The 25,742-nt window shown below is 43.0% G+C and overlaps 1 protein-coding gene across 1 annotated transcript; it reads left to right on the forward strand.

Annotated features, from left to right (window-relative positions):
* LOC124276023 lies at positions 1-25,286 on the forward strand. Its single transcript, XM_046711665.1, has 5 exons — positions 1-71; positions 1,105-1,243; positions 11,046-11,281; positions 15,755-15,820; positions 24,551-25,286. Exons 1-5 carry the CDS (start codon positions 26-28, stop codon positions 24,736-24,738), a joined length of 675 nt encoding a protein of 224 aa, XP_046567621.1. The 5' UTR covers positions 1-25; the 3' UTR covers positions 24,739-25,286.
* Positions 25,287-25,742: the final 456 nt, after the last annotated feature.

The raw sequence follows: 25,742 nt of genomic DNA on the forward strand, positions 1-25,742 counted from the left end.
GCGGTGTCCGTGTGAGACAAGAGACATGATGAAGCTGAAGACACTGATCTTTATTCTGCAGTCACTTACAGGTAGGGCAGTTCTTTCAACGTGAATCAAATAGATATATACGTGTGGACGTATTTGCTAAACACGTTGCTGAGGTCTCCGATAGCCGTTAAGTGGCACATGTCAAAATAGATGTAATTTCTGGAAAGGATGATTTCATCACTTGCGTACCTTCTCTTTGTGAATTCCTATCGCCTGTGGTTTCGTAAACCCTCCGCGTGGCTTTCCATCTTGTACGTGACATCTGTCTAATACAAATAAATATGTTGTATTATACTTGAATCCCGCGGGAACTTCATATTTCTGGTACCTGGGGATATTTAAACCCAGAAAGTTATACCCAGAGAATTCAGTTGGAACAAACACGTAAAGGAAGAACAAAGAAATGTTATGAATTGACCAGTATAAAATACATTAGTTTAAAAATCAAAACACATTACTGCAAAGTAAATACAATAGGGGGTATATAATATGGTGGAACTACAAACGTCCCTGACAGCACCCTGTCTCAGAAGATTCTAGACCACCATAGCCTCCATACGCATAACATATGTAAAAAGTTGAACGGTTTTTAAAAAGTTTACAGGTATACAGTTAGATATAATCAAATATATTGAAAACATCACAGAGACAATTTCACTCCGACATGTTTCATTGAATTTCATTACATTCAGTAAATATCTACTCCCAGGAGAAATTAATGAAATTAAACATGTAAGAGTGAATTTGGCTCTTCTCTCGCTCTTTCTTTCTTTCTCTCTCCCTCCCTCCCTCCTCTCTCTCTCCCTTCCTCTCTCTCTATCTCTCTCTCTCTCTCTCTCTCTCTTTTTCTCTCTCTCCCTCTCTCTCTCTCTCTCTCTCTCTATATATATATATATATATATATGTACATACACACAGAGAGAGCAAATGTGCACATTGCTGCTCTCAACTGAATTTATGGAGTTCTTAAGGCGTTTGTGTCAAGTCAAAACATATATCTGACTCAGTCAAACGCCCATCGTACTAAATGCATACTCACGTAAAGAATGTTTGATATTCTGTATTTTCTCTTAGTTTCAGGAGAATACTTCTATTCATACTTCCGCACATCTTACGTAGGTGCAGTGGATGCATGCAAGATAAACGGTCTTCAGCTGGTGAACGTGAAAACCAGTGAAATCAACGTTCGAGTCTCTGCGTATATGGGAGACAAGTGAGTATAAGATATCCTTTTCGTAAGGGGTCTGCTCGTCTCAAGCGCCACATTATAATCCAAGTTTGGCTTCAACCAAAACAGCGTTTGAAATTAAGGACGGTCCTTAGGCCAGAAGCCAACTGAAAATCACTCGGACCCACTGCTTTTGTTTTCTGCAGGTCCTTATGGCCGACAGCTTTTTCATCCCCATTAACTAAGAGTATTATTTTTCAGAAAATATCATTGAATAATTTCTAGTTTGAATTTCTAAATTAAACTCTTGAACTCAGTTTGTTTGTTGTCACATTTTTGATTGATGGGAATTACCTGTATTGTAGCTACAATATAGGGCCTACACATTTTGATCAGGACCCACAACAGTTATGGTTCTGGGTCCTTGGCACCTGCAGCCTTTCAGGGTTACACATTGAACCAAAACAAATTCGTTTTCCCTTTGAGTGAAAAGAAAGCTGTGTAGTGGATACTAACGAGGAAAACGGTCTTCATTTTATACTATTCAAAAAAAAAAGTAGAGGAACCTGAACTTTCAATTTTGATACGAAGCGTTAACAAACTTTTCAAAGCGAGGCATCTTATGAATACACCACCATTTCTCTTTATCACCACCCATAAACACAACGCATTGCATGCAGGTGCACAATGCAGTAGCCCCATACACGTGCATGGGGTTTCATTCTTGGTTTTCAAGAAGGTAGACCATTAATTTTGACAATCATCTTGCATCACACAGTTGTTTGTGTTTGTTTCTAGCCGGGTTTTTTGGTTTGAAAATTATACACATGCAAATTTCGCGTCATACACCAATCATCTTTCAAGAATGATTACTGTACAAACAACTACGGTCATAAGGAAGTGGGAGTGGTGAAGTACTCTCAAAACATTCATATTTTTACTTATCCTGACTCATGATCTTTTGCTTATCTCCCTTTCCCTTGCGAATTGTAGTGGAACACTTGAATCCCTTGAAGTTCCCGAAGCGGACGTATAAATACACTCACCCACGAGTTCCCTTCTCCCGCGCAAACAGTCATGTGACCTGCCTTACTTGTCACTCTCTCCCTTTTCGCCCAAGCGGATGGTTGGGCGAGCACTGGAGTTCCGTATACGGCATTATATCCTTTTTATTTAGGTCCTATTCTTCAAAATACGCTGTATATGGATTTGGCAATAACTACTATGCATCATATGTAAACATTTTGTACAAATTCTTTATATTTCAGTTGGTTTTTCATCGTTATGTAACCTTGTTTACATTTCATGAAATCTTGCAGTGTTTGCAGGCACAGGTTATCCGTTGCTGATCCTCACCCCCAGTGCCCCTCGTGCATAAAACCATATTCTTCTAGCTTGCGCTGTACTTATTGTGTTGATTTATCAAATCTTCAACTTAATCAATATTTGTCTTATATCCATAGACATGCCATGGATCGGGTGAGAAAGGCATCTCAAGTCACGGTTGATAAAACTGGAGATCAGCCATCAAACCGTATGTTGCTTGCTACTGCTGATGTTCATAATACTGGTGCTATGTTTAGTGTGTTACAGGGGCAGTCTGCTGGTAGGGGGGCCAAGAAGAGATCGTCTACAACGCAGTTGACTCCGTCTCAGGCTAAGAAAAAAAACGTCATCTTCTTCTACAACGCAGAAGAAAGCATCTGTTACCAGCGCGTGCTAGTACATCAACGCAGCAGAAATCCTTCAACGAAGAGATATTCCCTCCACACGAAATAGACGTCTTTGATTACCCCCATTACTTCTACCTGAAGTATCTATGAGATCAGTGACTCAGTCGACCTCTACAACTACAAGATCGTCCAGTACAACGGTCACAGCAGGACAGCTGTTTGACGAACTACCACCTACTTCTCAACGGAGTGAAGTTGAGGCACAGAACTCATCAGTGTTCGCGAACGCTTCGTCTACACCGCAGCAGCTTCAACCTATGCAGAACTTTGACCCGGGCGAATTTATGAAACACCAACCAGATGATGGCCATGATGGAACGTAGGTTCCAGGAAGAAGCGAAGGGTAGGAAAAGCCTCTCATCTACCGACACCGTGCGCAAACCTACGGACCTGTGCGAACCTACTGACCTGCGCGAACCTACTCCTCATAGAACTACGTCTCAAGACTACGTTGGCGAACACAGTCGGACGACTCTGTCATCTTGGAGGATAAAAGAGATGAGATGCCTACTCACAGTTCTACATCTGCGAACCCTCAACGTTCGAGAACATTGAAGGATCCATCTCCTACACCTAGCCGCTCTAGGTCGAGATCTCATATCTCTCACAGACGTTCGCGAAGTCATTCACGAGACAGAGGTTCGCGAAGAGAAGGCTCACAGCACAGAAGTTCACCCTACGACAGACGTTCGCGAAGGGATAGCTCACTCAGTAGAGTTTCGCGAAGAGAGCACTCTCAAGATAGACGTTCGCTTAGGGAATCTTCAGACAGAGGTTCGCGAAAGGTTGATGAAGGTTCGAGAAGGGATACATGTTCGCAGATGGATGAGTCGTTGAGACCTAGCACTAATATTCAGGAGACTTTTGATCAGCAAGCAGACTTTGTCTTCCCAGACTCAGAGGTTACAGCGTGGATTGCCAACGGGTTGAACTTGGAGTCTCCTTCTAAGGATAAAGATGAAGTCTACACTTATATGATGCGTAACGACGACTTCGACTCCGTCACTATCCCTCCGATTGAACCTATATTCAAGATATCTAACCTACGCACAGCTTTCGTGAAAGCATCCAAGTACCAGAGTCAGCACTTACCATCATTAGTGTGAAGAGATTCCCCTTACATCATATGGATCCATTTACAAAGGCGCCTGAATGGGATGAAACATCAAGTTAGTCAATGACTCCCGAAAAAAAGATGTATAAAGTGGAAGACAAAAAGCTATCTCAACTTGATACTGCTACAAGGAGATCCTTCTTCGGGTTGGCCAGGTCCAGAGCCATCAATGAAGCATTGATAAATAAATTCCAAAATTCAAGTCCGGAAGAGGATAAAATGATATACTCAGCCCTCATTACACAGAAGAAGGACCGATACTTTTTATCGGACCATCTGACATCTATCTCTGCAGGTCTCACTTTACTACGCAGACAAGGGCTAATTGCATCCTGTTCATGGAATGATAGATTCACCCAACCGCTACTGAGAGCTCCATGGGAGGCGCCTACTATCTTTGGAGGAAAAAATAGAGGATGCAGCTAAGGAAGCTAAGCACGACTCTAGAGAAGTTATGATGATAAAATCCATAGATACTCTGGCCAACATCATCCGTCATACTTCTCAAAAGTATAACATCAAGTCCAAATATTCCGGCATACAGAAGGCAAAGGACAAGAAGTACTCTAGCTTCAGAGGCGGCAAAGGATCTTTTCGTCGCCCATCCGGAAATTACAGAGGAAACTCAGGGAGAGGCCGTGCTCCTAGAGGATCCAGAGGAACTAGACGTTGATATCAAGCTTTGGAACAACTGGAGTCTTCCACCCCCAGCCGTTCCTGTAAAACTGACGACAGTGGGTGGACGTCTACAAAGGTACTGGAAGAATTGGGGAATACTAGAGGACGGCTATGTCTCCCAAGTACTAAGAGAAGGATTCAGAGTACAACTAAAGGCCACTCCTCCGCTAACCCTCAGGCCGATGGTCTTCAACTATGCAGAGGAACAGGCAGACAAACTACAAGAAGCCATCGACTCACTACTGATGAAAGAGGCGGTAGAGATAATAGATCAGCATCATCTCACTCCAGGCTTCTATTCCCCAATTTTTCTAGTACCCAAGAAGAACTCCATGGAGAAGTTCAGACTGATTTACAACATGCGCAAGTTCAACAAAGACTACCTACTGAAACCAGAGAGGTTCAGAATGATCCACCGACCTCAACTCAAACTACTCGTCCGTCCAGCAGATTACATGGCCAGCATAGACCAACAGGATGCGTATCTTCTCATCCCTATACATCCGGAATCAAGAAAGTATCTACGATTCCTATTCAGAAGGCAGCAGTTCCACCGTCGTACCGTTTGGAATATCTTCGGCTCCGTGGCTATTCACTCGAGTAACCAAGCCTACAGTCGCATATCTACATCATCGAGGTCTATGCAATGCCTTCTACTTGGACAACGGAATTCAGGTTCACCAAGATGCCAGTCAACTCAAACTATAACTGAACTTATCAAGTTGCTCACTCAACTAGGATGGTTGGTGAACCTTATGAAGGCAGAGTTGGAACCAAAACAAGATCTACAATTTCTGGGGATAAGGTTTATCACAACACTGAATCGTATTGTCGTCCCAGAAGATCGTTGGGTCAAGATGCAAGCCATGATTCCCCAGCAGTCGTCTCTCCGTTAACACTACGATCATGGCAAGTTCTACTCAGTCTACTAACCTTGGCGCAGGACTTGACTCGCACAGGACTGTTACAACAAGGACCGCTGCAACGGTTCCTGATAAAACATCTAGACAGCGTCGACCCAATCTTGCTGCCAGACAACCTCAAGAGGTATCTACTGTGGTGGACGCACAGGTCGAACGTTTGTGGAGGGACCTATTTACAAGAGCCGGCCTTTGACACACATCTCTACGCAGACTCCTCGATGCAGGGATGGGGTGCGCATCTCAACAATCAAGTTGCGTCAGGAAGGTGGTCCAAAATAGAACAGCATCTTCATATCAATCTGCTGGAGATGAAAGCCGTGATTGATGCCTTACAACTATGGTCGAGCTCGCTGAACATTAGAATGCTGATGATCCACACGGACAACTCTACAGTGGCATTCTCCATAAATCGGCAAGGATCCACAAGGTCTCCAAGCCTGCTACAGCTCACATTCCAGTTGTTCCAGATCACACAGGAAGCAAACATCTGGATAAAGGCGTGTCACATACCCGGAGCCAAGAACGTACTTGCACACGCTCTCTCCCGACCACTGCACCTGTCACCTGTGGAATGGATGCTCCATACAGAAGCATTCTGGCTCATCATAAGGGAAATAGGATCCCCTTGCATAGACCTGTTTTCCACGAGGTTCAACAAACAACTACAGACGTTTGTCTCGCCAGTTCCAGATACTCAAGCCTGGGCAACAGATGCACTGAGCATGTCATGGGAAGGACTAAACGTCTACGCATTTCCACCCCCAATATTACTTCCAGAAGTACTGTTCAAGATCAAACAGACTCAGGTCCTACAGCTGACTTTGGTCGCGCCCTACTGGCCAGCGAGAGTATGGTTCCCAGACCCAATAGAAGATTTTGGAAGTCCAGTAATCAAGTTACCAGATTGGCCGAACCTACTCATACATCCGCACACCAAGCAAGTCCACGGGAACCCGACAGTATTCCAGTTACATGTGTGGACCGTATCAAAACAGGCTTGAAGAAAAGAGGATACTCCGCCAGGGCATCGAAGGCAGTAACCCTCTCGTTATGCAGATCTACTCGTAACCTGTATGATGACAAATGGCTGAAGTTTGAGACTTTTGCAAGGCGGAAAGGCTTCACTGCGATGATAGCTGCTCATCCTCAAGTGGCGGAATATCTGTGTCATCTTAGACAGACCAGACATTTGAAAGGTTTGACATTATCTACATACCTCGCCGCCATCAGTACAGTGATTACCATGAAAACAGGCATCAAGTTGACGAAAGTACCAGAATTACTTGCTTTGCTGAGAACTTTTAAACTGGAGGACCAGCAAAAGAAATTCAGAGTTCCAGCCTGGGATCTGAATGTAACTCTACGTCATCTTACGAGTGATGTCTACGAACCACTAGACCAGACTACTCTCGAGCTGCTGACACAGAAGACTCTGTTCCTGCTTGCGCTAGCCACGGCAGCTCGAATATCAGAGATACATGCGCTGGACTTTGATCGAACCAGATTCGACAGGGGGCACCATGCTGCAGTTCATGTAGGACTTAGATGGGACTTCATTGCCAAGAACCAACTACCTGGTGAGCCAGATAGACAGATCCACGAGAGCTTATATTGAGAGTACAGGACGTATCTAAGGACAGCTGATGAATCCACGAAGTGGCTTGACCCACCACTAATCCGTCGGATTCTATAAGCAAAAGATCATGAGTCAGGATAAGTAAAAATATGTAATTTGTTAAGTAAAATTGATATTTTTATATACTCTCCCAAAAAAGAAATGCATCAAGAAAATAGCAATTTCATGTAGCAATGAATTAAAACGTGATTCATTTTACAAAAGGTTTTGCTCTGTTTATGAGTCCTTGGTGTTTATGTCTTGAAACATCACAACAAAACGCACCATCCGTAAAATACCCGTATTTAACAGCATGATTTTCAATTTCGGCGTGTAGTGTCACAGAATACACAATTCACATGCAATGCTCGTGAAAGTTGGGGATCAGATAGTCTCAATGATTGGTATAAAAGATTGATCGCTGCCTGTCGATTATTCACTGTATTTGGAATATTGTTGACGAACGCAAAATGCCACGTCTAAGTGAAGCCAACCGTCATATCGCCATTGGTTTGCTTGAAGCTGGCCAGTCTCAACGTGCAGTTGCCCGACGCATGAATGTTCACCAAAGCACCATTTCACGGCTCTGGGAGAATGCGGTAGCAGATGCCCCTCGTAGTGGGCGACCTCGAGCGACTCGGGCGCAGGATCGCTACATCCGGGTACATCACCTGCGTCATCGAAAAGCTACGGCGACCAGTACGGCTCGACAAATACCTGGATTGAGGAGGCTTTCTGCACAGACCGTCAAGAACAGGTTGAGAGAGGCTGGTTTACGTGCCAGAAGACCTTATTTAGCCCTGTGCTTCGATAACAACATCGTCGACATCGAGTTCAATGGTGCACCAACGTTCAGGCCTGGAACCTACCGAATTGGCGTAGAATCTGGTTCAGTGATGAATCACGATTTCTATTGGAACGACGCGATGGAAGAATGCGGGTGTACAGACGTCGACGTGAACGTTTCGCCGAAGCTTGCGTTCCCCAGGTGGACAGATTCGGCCGGGACTGTGTTATGATGTGGGGAGCGATCACCTGCCGTAGGAGAAGTGATTTGGTGATGATCCAGGGCAACCTGACAGCTCAACGGTACTGTGACGAAATCCTACGCCCACACCTCCTTCCAATCATTGATCGCCAGAGGGATTTGTTTCAACAGGACAATGCCAGGCCCCACACAGCACGTCACACTAGAGACCTCCAGAACCACAACATCAATGTGCTCCCCTGGCCCTCAAGATCACTGGACTAAAACCCGATCGAACATCTGTGGGATGCCCTGGACAGACGGCTGCGACGCCGTAACCCTCAGACCCAGACACTTCAGCAACTCACACAGGCACTCCAGGCAGAGTGGGCTGCGATTGGGCAACACGAGATTCTGAGACTTATTCGTTCGATGTGACACTCAAACTGACTTTCCTCGAGTTGGTGCATTCCCAGTGTGCAATTTCGCTATATTTCATTGACTCAAAAAGCCTACAAGATGTTTCAAAATAAACATAAAAATACAGTTGAAATTCCTATATGCGTTTCTTTTTGGGGAGAGTATACTTATCCTGACCCATGACGAGAAGCCCTCCCAACCTCCCCGTTGAAGACACTTTGGATTTGGATTTCACAGCAGATCCAAGTGCATGGGCAGAAATTCAGGAGAGAGTGACAGGTAAGGCAGGTCACATGACTGTTTGCGCGGGAAAAGGGCAAAAAGGAGGCAACTCGTGGGTGAGTGTATTTTTACGTCCGCTTCGGGAACTTCAAGGGATTCAAGTGTTCCACTACCATTCGCAAAGGAAAAGGAGATAAGCAAAAGATCATGAGTCAGGATAGGTATAAAAATATCAATTTTACTGAAGAATTACATTATTATCATATCAACATTGAATGACTCCGACATATCTCCCATTGTTTTCACTCGTAAATTAAAATGAATTCCCTTACATTTTTTAAGAGTAAATGTGCGGGAACACAAGTGAAACCCACGTGCTACTCTTGCATCGGTTTGCTTTGCCAACGTTCGCTGGTCGTCCAAGATTGGCTATTATTTACTGTCTGTGTTCAAGTCTGTGTGAAGATCTGCCATAATACGCCGCGTTAGGTGAACCACGGGCGAGTCTTAACGCCCAGTTAAAATGGAAGGTGCAAGGGTTTTGTAGTCAGTTTTATGTTTACTTGCTAAACGAATCGGCTTCATATTTTACTTGAACCGCGAAAATTGCGTTTTGAAGTTCATATTATTAAGTACAAATTCCCGCAACAGTGTGCAAATAACCTTCACATAAGTGTTTCTGATACCAGAAAGTAGATAGTTCAAACACTCAACCGTTGTTGCAAGGAGGACACCTGTCTCAACCTCGATAATGCAGGGAAATAAATGGCTGCATCAACTAGGGTTCCCATGCTGGCTCTACACGCAGCCGATTGGGCGACGCTGCCAAGTCAAAGACCACCAAAACCTTTCCGGAGAATGTGTAGACCCCCAACACTGCAGCCTTATGCATTACCCAGAATGTCGGAAGGACTGTTTACCTTTCAGTAAAGGCGGATAGTCTCCCAAAAGCAGTAAACAGGTACCAAACCTAAGGCACCAAGAACAGTGGGGATTTGGACAACTTACTCATAGTACTAGGAAGACAACCGAGACACTTCGTAAGCCAAGTATGCATATGTGCTGTTTTTCCTCAATCTTGTCAACCATATTTGTGTCAGATTCATTGAATTAAATACTTTCAGTAGTTTTATCAGAAGGCACATGTCAGATTTGTTGGCTTAGATTCTTCTGAGGCTGTATACGGGCCTATTTTAAAGAATATGTTATCATTATTAAATAAGATTTTGTCACAAATATACACGTTTCATTGGGAACAGAAAAGGGTGGTTCATTAATTATGTTATAGAATTTTGTGGCAAGTTTATGTCAGATGATATTTTCACGCATCATTCAGTTAACTAAATGATTTTGAACAAGGTCATGCCAAGACCTAGTGGTAATCCGAGAACTAACGCCTTCTGTCGAAGTATAGCTTCTGAGTCATAAGCATCAGTGACAAAGAATTCCAGCGCTGTCGCAAGCACAATTATTCGATTTTGGAAACGACTCCGGCAATGTTGCACACTTAGATATCGTTCAAGTCCAGAGAGTCTCGCAACAGCCCAGCATCACCACATCTGAACCCTTCATCTTCGAAACTCACAGCAATGTACAGTGCGAACTTCCGTACCTGCACATACACTGTACGTTAACGTTAACCAACTGTCCAAATGAGGGCAGGGAGACCATATATTGATCTTATTTTACCCTATCTCAATCAATTTCAATGGCTGCAGTGATGCAGTAATCTCTTATGGAAGACATTGTTCAAATCCAGAGTTGAATTAACTTCATTTTTCGTCAATACATTATTTTACTTCGCATTTACAAATGCACTCATACTTCGCGTATCGCATCAACAGCCTTCTTGAAGTCTCAGAATGAGTCTCTTTTTTATCTTTTTAGAAGATTCTGATATTAAAAACCTTAGATCTTGTTGATTTATATAGTTTTCAACGTTACTGATGTGCTTTCAATGAAACAAACTTCATAACAGAACCGTGGACTGCTGGAGCGGACGTGAATCTGATAAGTGAGAGTATGTCCAGACGGATCATCTCCCTTGTCGACCAAGGACCTTACTAAACACTTCACTAAAATGCCCGAAGAGTCTGCTTGAAGCATCACAATAAATGGTAGAACCTGGCCCACTGGTTAAGGTGTCGCTATAACTCTAGTCATAACATTTTGCAGATCCGTCAGTGTGTGGAGCGGGCTTCACTATAACGCAAGTCTGAGCAAGTTCCAGTGGGGAGACGGGCAGATCCTTCACTCTGCGGATGGTCTGTCATGGCAGGGTGGACAGCCGGATCTTTCTCAAGGGATGGAATGTGCCTACATGAAGCACATCTCTGGATCCTTCATCTACAAGATGACGTCCTGCAAGACAAAAATTGCTGCACTGTGTGACGGTGAACTTGTCACTGAAGGTAGGTCATGTCAGATGAGTGTCGCTGCACTGTGTCAGTGAACCTGTCAGTGAAGGTAGGTCATGTCAGACGAGTGTAGCTGCACTGTGTGACGGTGAACCTGTCAGTGAAGGTAGTTCATGTCAGACGAGTGTCGCTGCACTGTGTGTCGGTGAAGGTAGGTCATGTTGGACGAGCGTCGCTGCACTGTGTGTCGGTGAACCTGTCGGTGAAGGTAGTTCATGTTGGACGAGTGTCACTAGACTGTGTGTCGGTGAACCTGTCAGTGAAGGTAGGTCATGTCAGACGAGCGTCGCTGCACTGTGTGTCGGTGAACCTGTCGGTGAAGGTAGGTCATGTCGGACAAGTGTCGATGCACTGTGTGTCGGTGAACCTGTCGGTGAAGATAAGTCATGTCAGACGAGTGTCGCTGCACTGTGTGTCGGTGAACCTGTCAGTGAAGGTAGGTCATGTCAGACGAGCGTCGCTGCACTGTGTGTCGGTGAACCTGTCAGTGAAGGTAGGTCATGTCGGACGAGTGTCGCTGCACTGTGTGTCGGTGAACCTGTCAGTGAAGGTAGTTCATGTCGGACGAGTGTCGCTGCACTGTGTGTCGGTGAACCTGTCAGTGAAGGTAGTTCATGTCAGACGAGCGTAGCTGCACTGTGTGACGGTGAACCTGTCAGTGAAGGTAGTTCATGTCAGACGAGTGTCGCTGCACTGTGTGTCGGTGAAGGTAGGTCATGTCGGACGAGCGTCGATGCACTGTGTGTCGGTGAACCTGTCAGTGAAGATAGTTCATGTTGGACGAGTGTCACTGGACTGTGTGTCGGTGAACCTGTCAGTGAAGGTAGTTCATGTCAGACGAGCGTCGCTGCACTGTGTGTCGGTGAACCTGTCGATGAAGGTAGTTCATGTCGGACAAGTGTCGATGCACTGTGTGTCGGTGAACCTGTCGGTGAAGATAGGTCATGTCAGACGAGTGTCGCTGCACTGTGTGTCGGTGAACCTGAGAGTGAAGGTAGGTCATGTCGGACGAGTGTCGCTGCACTGTGTGTCGGTGAACCTGTAAGTGAAGGTAGGTCATGTCGGACAAGTGTCGATGCACTGTGTGTCGGTGAACCTGTCAGTGAAGGTAGTTCATGTCAGACGAGCGTAGCTGCACTGTGTGACGGTGAACCTGTCAGTGAAGGTAGTTCATGTCAGACGAGTGTCGCTGCACTGTGTGTCGGTGAAGGTAGGTCATGTCGGACGAGCGTCGCTGCACTGTGTGTCGGTGAACCTGTCAGTGAAGGTAGTTCATGTCGGACGAGTGTCGCTGCACTGTGTGTCGGTGAACCTGTCAGTGAAGGTAGTTCATGTCGGACGATTGTCGCTGCACTGTGTGTCGGTGAACCTGTCAGTGAAGGTAGGTCATGTCGGACGAGTGTCGCTGCACTGTGTGTCGGTGAACCTGTCAGTGAAGGTAGGTCATGTCGGACGAGTGTCGCTGCACTGTGTGTCGGTGAACCTGTCAGTGAAGGTAGTTCATGTCAGACGAGTGTCGCTGCACTGTGTGTCGGTGAACCTGTCAGTGAAGGTAGTTCATGTCGGACGAGTGTCGCTGCACTGTGTGTCGGTGAAGGTAGGTCATGTCAGACGAGCGTCGCTGCACTGTGTGTCGGTGAACCTGTCGATGAAGGTAGTTCATGTCGGACAAGTGTCGATGCACTGTGTGTCGGTGAACCTGTCGGTGAAGATAGGTCATGTCAGACGAGTGTCGCTGCCCTGTGTGTCGGTGAACCTGTCAGTGAAGGTAGGTCATGTCGGACGAGTGTCGCTGCACTGTGTGTCGGTGAACCTGTCAGTGAAGGTAGGTCATGTCGGACGAGTGTCGCTGCACTGTGTGTCGGTGAACCTGTCAGTGAAGGAAGTTCATGTCAGACGAGTGTCGCTGCACTGTGTGTCGGTGAACCTGTCAGTGAAGGTAGTTCATGTCAGACGAGTGTCGCTGCACTGTGTGTCGGTGAACCTGTCAGTGAAGGTATTTCATGTCGGACGAGAGTCGCTGCACTGTGTGTCGGTGAAGGTAGGTCATGTCGGACGAGCGTCGCTGCACTGTGTGTCGGTGAACCTGTCGGTGAAGGTAGTTCATGTCGGACAAGTGTCGATGCACTGTGTGTCGGTGAACCTGTCGGTGAAGATAGTTTATGTCAGACGAGTGTCGCTGCACTGTGTGTCGGTGAAGGTAGGTCATGTCAGACGAGTGTCGCTGCACTGTGTGTCGGTGAAAGTAGGTCATGTCGGACGAGTGTCGCTACACTGTGTGTCGGTGAACCTGTCGATGAAGGTTGGTCATGTCGGACGAGTGACGCTGCACTGTGTGTCGGTGAAGGTAGAACATGTCGGACGAGTGACGCTACACTGTTTATCGGTGAACCTGTCGATGAAGGTAGTTCATGTCTGACGAGTGACGCTGCACTGTGTGTCGGTGAACCTGTCAGTGAAGGTAGTTCATGTCAGACGAGTGTCGCTGCACTGTGTGTCGGTGAACCTGTCAGTGAAGGTAGTTCATGTCGGACGAGAGTCGCTGCATTGTGTGTCGGTGAAGGTAGGTCATGTCGGACGAGCGTCACTGCACTGTGTGTCGGTGAACCTGTCGGTGAAGGTAGTTCATGTCGGACAAGTGTCGATGCACTGTGTGTCGGTGAAGATAGGTCATGTCAGACGAGTGTCGCTGCACTGTGTGTCGGTGAAGGTAGGTCATGTCAGACGAGTGTCGCTGCACTGTGTGTCGGTGAAAGTAGGTCATGTCGGACGAGTGTCGCTACACTGTGTGTCGGTGAACCTGTCGATGAAGGTTGGTCATGTCGGACGAGTGACGCTGCACTGTGTGTCGGTGAAGGTAGGACATGTCGGACGAGTGACGCTACACTGTTTATCGGTGAACCTGTCGATGAAGGTAGTTCATGTCTGACGAGTGACGCTGCACTGTGTGTCGGTGAACCTGTCGGTGAAGGTAGGTCATGTCGGACGAGTGTCGCTGCACTGTGTGTCGGTGAAAGTAGGTCATGTCGGACGAGTGACGCTACACTGTGTGTCGGTGAACCTGTCAGTGAAGGTAGTTCATATCGGACGAGTGACGCTCCAGTTGTGGTGAACTTGTGTTTTTGACGAGTTACACTGTCATTGACAGGTATTACGTTCTTTGTGCTCATTGACGACATACACATGGATGCTGTGACGACTGACGAGTGCCAGAATGATGAACTCGTCATGTGGTGATCTTGTGACGTCTGACGATTGCCAGAATGATGAACTCGTCATGTGGTGATCTTGTGACGTCTGACGATAGCCAATATGATGAACTCGCCATGTGGTGAGATTGTGACGACTGACGAGTGCCAGAATGATGAACTCGTCATGTGGCGATCTTGTGTTTTTGACGATTGCCAGAATCATGGACTCGTCCTGTGGTGAGATTGTGACGACTGACGATTGCCAGAATGATGAACTCGTCATGTGGTGATCTTGTGACGTCTGACGATTGCCAGAATGATGAACTCGTCATGTGGTGAGATTGTGACGTCTAACGATTGCCATGATGATGAACTCGTCATGTGGTGATCTTGTGGCGACGGACAAGTGTCAGAATGATGAACTCGTCATGTGGTGATCTGGTGACGTCTAACGATTGCCAGAATGATGAACTCGTCATGTGGTGATCTTGTGACGTCTGACGATTGCCATGATGATGAACTCGTCATGTGGTGATCTTGTGGCGACGGACAAGTGTCAGAATGATGAGCTCGCCATGTGGTGAGATTGTGACGAGTGCCAGAATGATGCACTCCTCATGTGGTGACTTTGTGGCGACGGACAAGTGCCAGAATCATGAGATCAAAATCATTTGGCACCAGAATCAGTTGTTGTGTTGATTAATGTGTGACACATCGATGGTTCACAGTTGTTGTGACCTCGTTGAACTGATTGACGAATGACACAAGACACTAAGTCCAAGATCATCAAAAATGGTTTAAGAAATGTTACAAATTATGTTTGCATCTTTCCAAATTATTGTCGTTGTACAGCATCAGTAATTATTCTTGGACATGAGAAGAGCTTTTCCAGACAGTAATCTTTCAGAAAAACATTCTATTCTAGTTTTAACTAAATTTGTTAGATTGAATCTACCAAGTTCACCATACAAACATGACATTTGGAGTACTTTTTCTGAGTGAGGTTAAAGACTTCAAAAAGCGAAGGTGAACACTGTCAATGCCAGATAGATTTTCGGTGCCCCAAATGTCGCAACAGTACAAAAGTATTGGTACGACCATACTGTCAAAAAGGCGTAGTTGCCAACCGAACGATTAAATTTCCACCCTTTACCCCAACAGTGCAAGATCTTGGTTGCCTGGTTTACTTGTTTTTGTATTGGCTGACGAGGGACACAGTGAAACATATGTTTGAAATGAGAATGGTTTTAACGCGGACATATTTGTTTCTGCACAGACCTGCCCAGAGCTTGGCCATCTTTCCTGAGGTACACAAAAAGGAATTCCACCGAGTCAAACCAAGGTATGTTTTTTTTAGACACTATAAATACACGCACATTCTGGTTTGGTCACAAATACATATTACGCAAATGCTCTCACGTTAAATGCCGTTGGAATAATAGTTTATTTCTTATATCACGAGTAAGCTCCACAATATTGTGGGAAGCAGTTTGAAAGTTAATTCAAATACAGTTCGAGATATAGATAGTTTGACTATTGCACATCAATGTGAGATTTCCTTTGATGTAGGCATGAAACTTTTCTAGTGGCCTTCTAGAAGTGTGTGAGTACCGTCACCGAATGAGATGTCTGGTAAGACAATCTTTCCTTTAGATTTCACGACGTCGACTCTGGTGAGTGGGGGAGTGAGTTTAGTTTTACGCCGCACTCAGCAATTTACCAGCTATATGGCGGCGGTCTGTAAATAATCGATTCAGACAATCCAGTGATCAACAGCATGACCATCGATCTGCGCAATTGGGAACCGATGACATGTGTCAACCATGTCAGCCAGCCATCCCACCCGATCCCGTTAGTCGCCTCTTACACGTCGACTCTAAATAAAAACAACAACTAAAATGACAAACAAATATAACCCACACAAACAACAACAACAACAAAACTCTAGTCTGTAGCAACTCTAATACTAAAGTTAAAGGTCACATGCAGCCAAAAAAACCATACAAAATTAAAACACAATTATCACTAATTCATGACATATAATATACATTTCTGATTATGAAAAGACAAATAAACAAAATTATAAAACATTATTAAACACAATCGCAAATCAAAAGTGCAATATTTTGCAGTTGGGTTTAGTTCCCTCGAAACGAATACCGAACACAGTCAAAGCGGGTGGGCGTGCATTTAAGTGTAACGAAGCCTTTCATTGGCTGGTTCATTTGCCGATATACCCAGGGCTCTTTGTGTGTGTATAGAGATGTTGGATTTTGTAAATACATGGTCATTTTTGTGTATAGCATTTTGCAATCAACAGACATCATAACATGTCATGTGTACAAGTATCACACCTGCCTGTCTGTGTAATTACATAATGTGACGATGAAAAAACCCCAGCAAAATCGGAGTTCAAACGATTCAGTAAACTCATCCAAGCTTGGATGAAAAGTGGTTTCAACAGCTGTGCTGTGCTGCACTGCGCTCATGGAAGCGGGATGTCTCGGAGTAGGCTTTGATGTGAGCTATATTTCTAATGTTTTCTTGATATTTCACAGTCGCGAGCTTTTTATATGTTATGACAGGAGAATACCGATTTAACTGTTTATATAATTTTATTTGACTATTTCACCACACGTTCTTCTTACCGAGTCACTTTTAAGTTCGATACTTAACATCAACCTCATTATTTAGCATTGTCAGAATTTCTAACTGTTATATAGATATGCCTCTGTCACAGACAAAACTCAATTTTTATTGACACTTATGTGTCTGCCTTCCTGTCTGTTAATTACAATATGCAATACACAACTTGGATCACTGACCACATGTAATTTGAACTTAACACCTATCAGGCTATACACCATCAACAAAACGCATTGATACACCATAAACAAAACGCACAATTTGTGTGTGTGTGTGTGTGTGTGTGTGTGTGTGTGTGTGTGTGTAAAAATGCTCAATTTAGCCGAGGACGGAGGAAGTCATGCATTCAAATGCATTCAAATTCAAATTCACCCCCGTCTTAGGAATCATGCATATTTAGTTTCAATAGCAAGTTATTTTGAACACAGAATTTTAAAATCTGTCATAAACCTAGTATTGTGAAAAAAGATTGCGACAGCTGTGTTGAAGCGAAAATTCGACCGAACACGTTAAGCTCCTTCATAACAATGCAGTTAATGGATGCGTTCACATGCAAAAGCCGGCGTCTCGGCTCACCTTTGGCCACAACACCCAGCGTCAGAGAGCTGTGATTGTCAGGGCATTGCCTATCCCACGGTCGAGATCAACAGAAATACCGTCATTTGGACAGCCAAGGAGCAGCAGTTCTAGAACCAGTGGTTCAAAAGATAATCCACATGACGACATCAGATTGGTCAGAAAAATCCCGGGTGTTTTCAGTTGAAAACAAATTTCCGGTTTATTTAGGGCAAATACCAGCAAGTCGCACTACACCCCGATTGTCGTGTTTCTACAACCGGATTTGGAAAATGGTACTTCTTTGCTATCAAGATCTGTTGAAACTTCTTGAAGCATTAACACGCAGACCGGGTATTTCACCTTCAAACAAAGATCAAACTGAAAGTTACATTAAAACAACGAATAGTTTCACCTTTAGGATTTTCATGGGCTTCCAGTAACTACAGCATTCTTGTGACATTACATATACCACTACTATCAAAGCATTGTTGCATACCATTTAATAATTGTCAATATACGTTGGTTTCCTCTTGACGTGTCTCTTGCTTTGGAGTACTTAGACACCAATGATGAGTTAATCTGTATGTGGCATTAATGTACTTTATCTTCAAACATTTGCGTCCGTGTGGGTCAAAGTAATCATGACGAAGGGATCGGATTTTACAGAGGAACACGTGTTAGGCCAATGAAATAACGGAGAAATGTCCCATTTAGCAACAAGTTGTTTTCTAGTTGAGAGGAGCAATTGGTAGATGCAGAGTGTACGTTGAAGTCGTGAATATTACAAACAGAAATGTGTACAGTAGGGAGTGGAGTTGGCGATGGGAACGTGATAGACACATGTCTTGTCTGGGAATTATAATTTGTCAGGAGGCGTAATATAATAGTGTAGGTCATACCGTAGGCCAGTTTCAGGTACAGCCCAACAAATGTTCCCTCATGTGGTAGACCCTCTCACTAATTTGTAGAGCAAAATTGTGAAAGTTGTTTGTGATAGCAATTATGAGACTACTTTGGAAAAATTAAAGACATTCTCATGAGGTCTTCTGTTCTTGAAGCACCAAATTGTGAGACACCTTTCAGATTTGCAGTAGACATCAGAGCCACTGGTATTGGAGTTGTTTAAAAGGGTCGTAGCTACCGTTATAGAAAAAAGCACGGGCTTACACATGGCTGTTGCTGAAAAGGTTGGGCAAGCCCAAAGTACCATCTAAATATACTCATGCCAATAATGGTTGTCACCCCCTTCAATTCTTTTAGGTGTGAGGTGGTGGTGGGGGTTGGGGAGGGTGACAACCATTATTGGCATGAGTATATAAAGATGAATTCGTTGTTAATACAAATGTTGTCATACTTATTGTTTCAAATTGGCTCGTATCACATTGCATGTCGGAACTAAAAGCACATATTCGCTATGTCCGGTTGTTCACAATCATTATCATGTTAAATCTGTGTAAACTAGGAAATGCTAAAGGGCCACTGATTCGGTCCACTGATTCAAAGCGATTAATCTTTCTCGCCAACAGTCTAATTACCAAACCTAGCTGCAAGCTGGTCAGATCCTGCTCCCTCGACCGTGAAGGACTCAAGGACTGGGCTACTGTCCACCTTGGCAAAATTTCTTCAACCTAATCAGTTGGACATTAGGAAGGTCGGATGCCAATCAGATGCCGTTATTTGAATATACCCCCGGTAGTTCTTGTCTGATTGTAATGAAGTATCCCAGCTGTGTAGGCTTTTTCAGATTTTCAAATGTTTCAATGGTATTGTGATTGATCCAGTTTGATTCTATTTCTGTGTTTTTTACCTCGATATTTAATCATGGAAATATATGATGTCTATTACGTATGCTATGATATCAAAACACACATTTGATATATTTGAATCCATAAACTAAACAACCCCACTTTGCCATTGCCAAAAAAATCCGAAATTTTACTTAGGTACATAGGTATATACAGTTTCAAACTAAGTACACAGCAAATGCTTATATATATTTCTTATGGAACAACGAATTTCCGTTCGTATCCTCAACAGTGTCGGCCCATAAGTTGTTGTTTTTTTAGGCAATCAAAATTGCATTCAATACAGCGATTACTACTCTCTTGCTGTAACCCTTGTTTGGTGGTAAACCTACACATGTTATTTGTCATCATTCACTTGATGTTCATTTAATGAATTTATAACAGATATAATTAGTGATAACACCACTCAGATTATCCGACAAAGGTTCCCATTTGGCATTTCTTGTGTCTAGAGTAAATACTCATCATTAGAAATGGAGGTCTGATGTGGCAAATGTATTACATCTTATGTAATATGCGCATGGAAGTGCAGTAAGAGGAATTATCAGCTGAGTTACAAAACAAACATCGATCAAAGGATTACCGATAACACGCTGATTGATTAATTGCTTTTATCCTGTACAGCGGATTTGTCAAAAGGTAGTGTTTAAGAATGTAGATTTACTATTCTACACTGAATACACCCTGTCGTAAAGTCTCCTTGTGAAAACAACGTCATTCCTTCAAAGGATTAACCGCCAATGCATTGATTGATTGCTCATTATTGGCTAACTAAATTACTTTTTTAAAGAATGTCAGACATCATGCAATTAATTGCCAGGTGTGCTATCTTGGGTGACCAATGGGATTATATACCAATATGAAAAACCTGAAACGATAGATCACTTTTTCACATATTAGACTGTTAAAAGACACATGACATTGAACAGGATACTTTGTCAGCTGCAGATGAATGGCATCTCATTCCTTTATGTGGATATTGATGGATACATTCCCCTAACAAGGTTATAGCCTGATATTGTTGCTATAACTTTAGTCTGTTTTAATTTGAATATTTGCATTTTGTTTTTATTTATTTGTTATGGCATTCAACAGAATCATTTTTGTTGTTGTGAAGTGTAATGAGACAGACAACATACACTAGGTCGCACTTAGGGCGTGTGTGTGAAATATGATACATGTTGGCAATCTATAAGATGTCCAGATATTACAGTCATGTTATAAATTCACTAAGTATAACCAGATCGTGTGCATTTTATTAAGTTTCAAACTGCATACAAATATCATAATAAACTAATTAGGATTATAAGACAAAATATAACGACGTACATTGACGTCGCTATTTCAGTCCTAACATTTTGTACCACTGGCAGATGGTTAAACTTAAAATGTTTTCATTTGTTATCAAAATAATGTCATTTAATACAACATTCAGATTGACTAGTAGTGAACCCGACCTCACTACTCTCCCCAGAAGATTTAGTTAGCCTTACTTTCAAAACAATGCTATTAGATCAGGCTTCTCACCAAATTCAAGGTCAAACTATTTCTTAAATCAAATTCTACATCCATTTACGTTAACATTTTTATACTATGAAATAAAAATTTTACATCAAAATCAGCATTTTTATCAAACTGAATATATTTTTTATAAGAAACCAAATTATTCAACAAAGTCCACATAATTATACAACAAAATCAACATAACATTATCGAGTAAAAAATATTTCATCTTTGTTGATCAGTCTATACTTATACTATCAATTGCGTATGAGGGTGGCGCAGCAGAGGTAACGAACCCGTCATGAATTCTGGGATATCATCCGTGTACTCACGGGAGAAAAAACAAGCAACAACCAGTCCACGGAAATTGCTCTGGATCAGTGCCCCTTTAAAGGAGAATACTAACGAAAACAAAACTTTTAATAGATGCCTTTTAAAGGCATTCTAAAAGTCACCTTCCGTGATTAAAATTGAACAATAAATTTGTAAAATAGCAATAAACACACAACAAACGTACTATTTCCGCCTATTACGGAAACACCCGACAGTTAATGAGCAGAGGGCGTGACGTGATGTGACGTCATATGTGCATGTTGCTGATGGCTGCCTCTTTGATTTTACCTCACAACTTAACAGTGTCCATGGATTCTGAAGCAATAAAAGATTATCCTGATGTCATTTCTGAAATGGATGTTACACCGTATCAATACGATCCGATGTTACATCTTGCAAGCCAATGCAGATGATGAAGAAGAATCACGCGAAACGGAAGCACCGCTTGATATCAAAATAATTTTTAAAATGTGACAGTTTCAGCAGGCAAGCCCACCACTATAGATAAATGACCAGTCCCTAAAAAAATATGTTTTTGAAATGTGGTTTCAGTTCCTTTTGTGTCAAATAGGTGACTGCAGGGTGTCTGGGATTTAAAAAAATGATTATTTTTCAGACGGGGGAAATATACATTATCTTCTACAAACAATACACTGGAAATATGTTGTTGAAAAAAAATTAGGATCCTGGTAATCAATAACGTATCACGTTTCCATACACTGGAAATATGTTGTTGAAAAAAAATTAGGATCCTAGTAATCAATAACGTATCACGTTTCCATACAAGATCCCAGCCTGGTCGAGCAGAGTTAATATAAGCGACGCAGATAAGTTATTCCACGAAAACTGATGAATTATATAATACTAGTCAGGACAATGTATATTTCCCTAGTGTTTGCATATGTAAATAGTTATTGTGTTCGGTCATAACCTTAGAATGACATCTTGTCAGCCAATGGGAATACAGCAAACACTACTGACAAATAGCGAGTCTGATGCCGACGTGCGTAATTGGACAAAATAGAAAACAATGAATGTAACAAGTACTTCATGATTTGCCGTTGTATTCGGCAATTTTGTCGGGTAGACTACAGCATTCAGGACTCCAAACCGGAACGAAATATATATTGAAACATTTTCAAGCTTATGTGAAATCTCTTACTGATTTTGATGATATATATTGAACAGAAATAGAAACTTGACACTTGTATTTTCTGAGGTGGAAAAAATCGAATGCAAATTTGGAAATATTGTACAGTCAGTGAACATTGTCAATAACCATTTGCTGCATAACAGCCAAACATTTCACCAAATGCCTTTATTGCACTTGCAAATAAAAAAAAACGTGGAAAAACACAAACCTTGGTGTTACCCCGCCAAATTTGCAATCAATCAGGAAAGTGTTTGTCTGTACGGCTGAAGGTAATTCAGGAAAACAATTTAAAATTGGAATAATTTAAAAATTGTTGAAATGCCAAGACTGTCAAATCAGGACCGGTAGAGCGCCATTGGTAGGCTGAACGCTGGACAGTCTGTCACGGATGTTGCACGTGCCTTTGGATGCAGTAGACAGACAATTCATAACCTGCTTCAAACAGGATCAACAGCTGATCGCCCACAGCCAGGGGCGCCCCGTGTGACGCCACAACGAGATGACGGCTGCGTCATCTTCGTTATCGATTTGTGAACGATACTTCCACTAGTAGACAAATCTTCAATGGTAGAGTGACACCACAGACAATACGCAATCGTTTTCGACGTGCAGGCATTAGAGCCCGGAGACCATACACTGGACCCATTTTGACACCTGTTCATCGACGCCAACGTCCTTTTTGGGCGCGACGTCACCTGCGATTTACCCAAAGACAATGGAACAGAGTAATCTTTAGTGATGAATCACGTTTCACATTGCGTTTTGCCGACGGAAGAGTGAGGGTATGGCATCGCAGAGCGGAACGACATGCTCAGTGCTGCGTCAGGGAAGTTGACAGGTTCGGGGGTGGAGGCATCATGGTGTGGGGTGCCTTCATGGCAAATTGACGTACTCAACTCATGATTGTTCAAGGCAACCTAACTCCCAGAGAATACAGTGCTCAGATTCTTATTCCCTTTCGTCTTCCTTTCTACAGGAAGCATGGCCCAGGTCTTACGTTTCAGCATGATAACGCTACACCTCACACTGCGTTTTTAACCAGAAACGTTTTGCAAAATGCTGGTGTTGACGTCATGGAGTGGCCATCTCGCTCACTTGACCTCAACCTAATCGAGGCGATTACGCATGCAAAGGGTTCAACCACAGACGTTGCAGGATCTGGGACGTGATTTAGTGAATCAATGGCGTCGATTTCCGGTACGATTCTTTGTTCTTGAGTCTTGAGGTCAATGAGAGGACGTTGTGCAGCGGTACTAGCGTCTGACGGGGGTCACACACGATACTGACACTACTTTGATTGCCTTTTTTACCAGTGTGATTTCCTTTCCTGACAGTCACTATACATTTACCCTCTTCATCGATTACAAAAGCTCTAGAGAACAATATTGTGTGTGTCTTTTGCTGAGTAAATGCTGTCTTATTTTGTGAAGAAAAAAAAACCCACGGAAAACGGAAGAAATTGTAGCTCTTTCCATTGTTCGATGATGTCGGGCATCCCCAGGCAACGAAATACACTATCGTATCATTTACAAAAACGACAGAAACAACACGATTTGTATTATTGTAGCACTTGGTCTAACAATATGGCGGACGCTAGTCACATATGACGTCACGAGCGGAAAGGTCACGTGAGTTCCAGAGGAATATGCATAATGGTCGAAGCTCAGATAACAGAAACTGTTTTCGCGAATAAAACATAAATAACCATATTTTCTAATTAAAAACTTGGGTACATGTTCCTGATGACTTTATTTTTCACTCAGCAAATTATTGAAATTGGCTAGTATTCTCCTTTATATACTTTTCGGAGACATACAATTGAGTCCATTGACAGACGTGCTTCATGCCATTGTATACGTAAAGTTAATTTCATAAGAACACATTTCACACTCCCGCTCCATCGATTCGTGACATCTGATCACCACTTTGACCTTTGCTCTTAAATACAGTGCTGTAAAATCCCGTTTTTCACCCAGCTTGAGTAGAATATTCCCAAGCTGTACAATTCATTAATACTATAAACAAAATGAAAATGAAAGACTAAGTGTGTATATTATATGTTGTATGTTTGCAGCTGGCTTCCCTGGATGTGTCTTCGAAAGGCGTGGGATCAGTGGGCAGGTTATAACAGAAGAAAGCGTTGATATATTGGATGATTGTGCTGTCGTGTGCAAGGAAGACGCGACATGCATATACTTCCTCTACGTCTACATCTACGAGACGTGGGGCGGCTGTATTACCCACAAACGGATTCCTGACTGAATGTCAACTTTGAATCTTGCTTTATCACGCTTTCTCTCAGGACAAATCTTGTTATATTGTCCAGACTGAGGTTAGCTGACAGTCCTAGCACGATTTAAGTCTTCGAAACCTGTATTCGTTGCTCTAAACTCAAATCTCACAAAGTATATCAGTGTAGTGGTTACTGACAAGTTGTCTTGCAAAGATTTTCGAAAAATGTATGTTTAAATATGTTTCCAATTATCTAAGAGATAATAAGTTAATCATGAACTTCAAATCTGGTTTCATGTCGGGTGATTCAACTACAAATCAACTAACGTATCTGTACGATTTCATCGCCATAGAAAAGGGTAAAGGAAAGGAAGTAAGGGCCGTTTTCTGTGACATTAATAAGGCTTTTGGCAAGGTATGGCACAAAGGTATACTTTATGAACTTAAATCATATGGTTTAAGCGGCAACTTGTTACTATGGTTTAAAAGTTACTTAGAAAATCGATGTCAACGCGTTGTTATAAATGGTTATAAATCCGGCCTTTGACCAGTTCTAGCAGGTGTCCCTCAAGGATCAGTTGTCGGTCCGCTATTTTCATGCTTTACATAATGATATTGTTGATGACATTGATAGCAATATAAGACTTTTCGCGGACGACACGTCGCTTTATGTAATAATCCATGACCCAGAAAAGCTGCGGCTTGTTTAAATGAGGATTTATCAAAAATATCTGACCGGGAGGAGGAATGACAAAGTGATAAACACATAGCAACATTTGAACAAGATGGCCTCTGGCATAGTCATATCGAAACCATTTCAAAGAAGTTGGCACCATAATGAACTGTCTGAGAAGTTTTAAGTATCGCCTCAACAGAAGGACTCGGGAAACTATGTACAAATCATTTATACTCCCTATTTTTGATTATGCCAGCCATATTTCGCACAATTGTACAAATGAACAAAAACCTATCCTTGGAAAGTTACAGATCGATGCAGTCAGAACTATATGTGGAGCTGTCCGTGGCACCAGTCA

The sequence above is a fragment of the Haliotis rubra genome, unplaced genomic scaffold (genome assembly GCF_003918875.1).
Source record: "Haliotis rubra isolate DU_JTF1 unplaced genomic scaffold, ASM391887v1 Scf205, whole genome shotgun sequence".
Lineage (NCBI taxonomy): Eukaryota > Metazoa > Mollusca > Gastropoda > Lepetellida > Haliotidae > Haliotis > Haliotis rubra.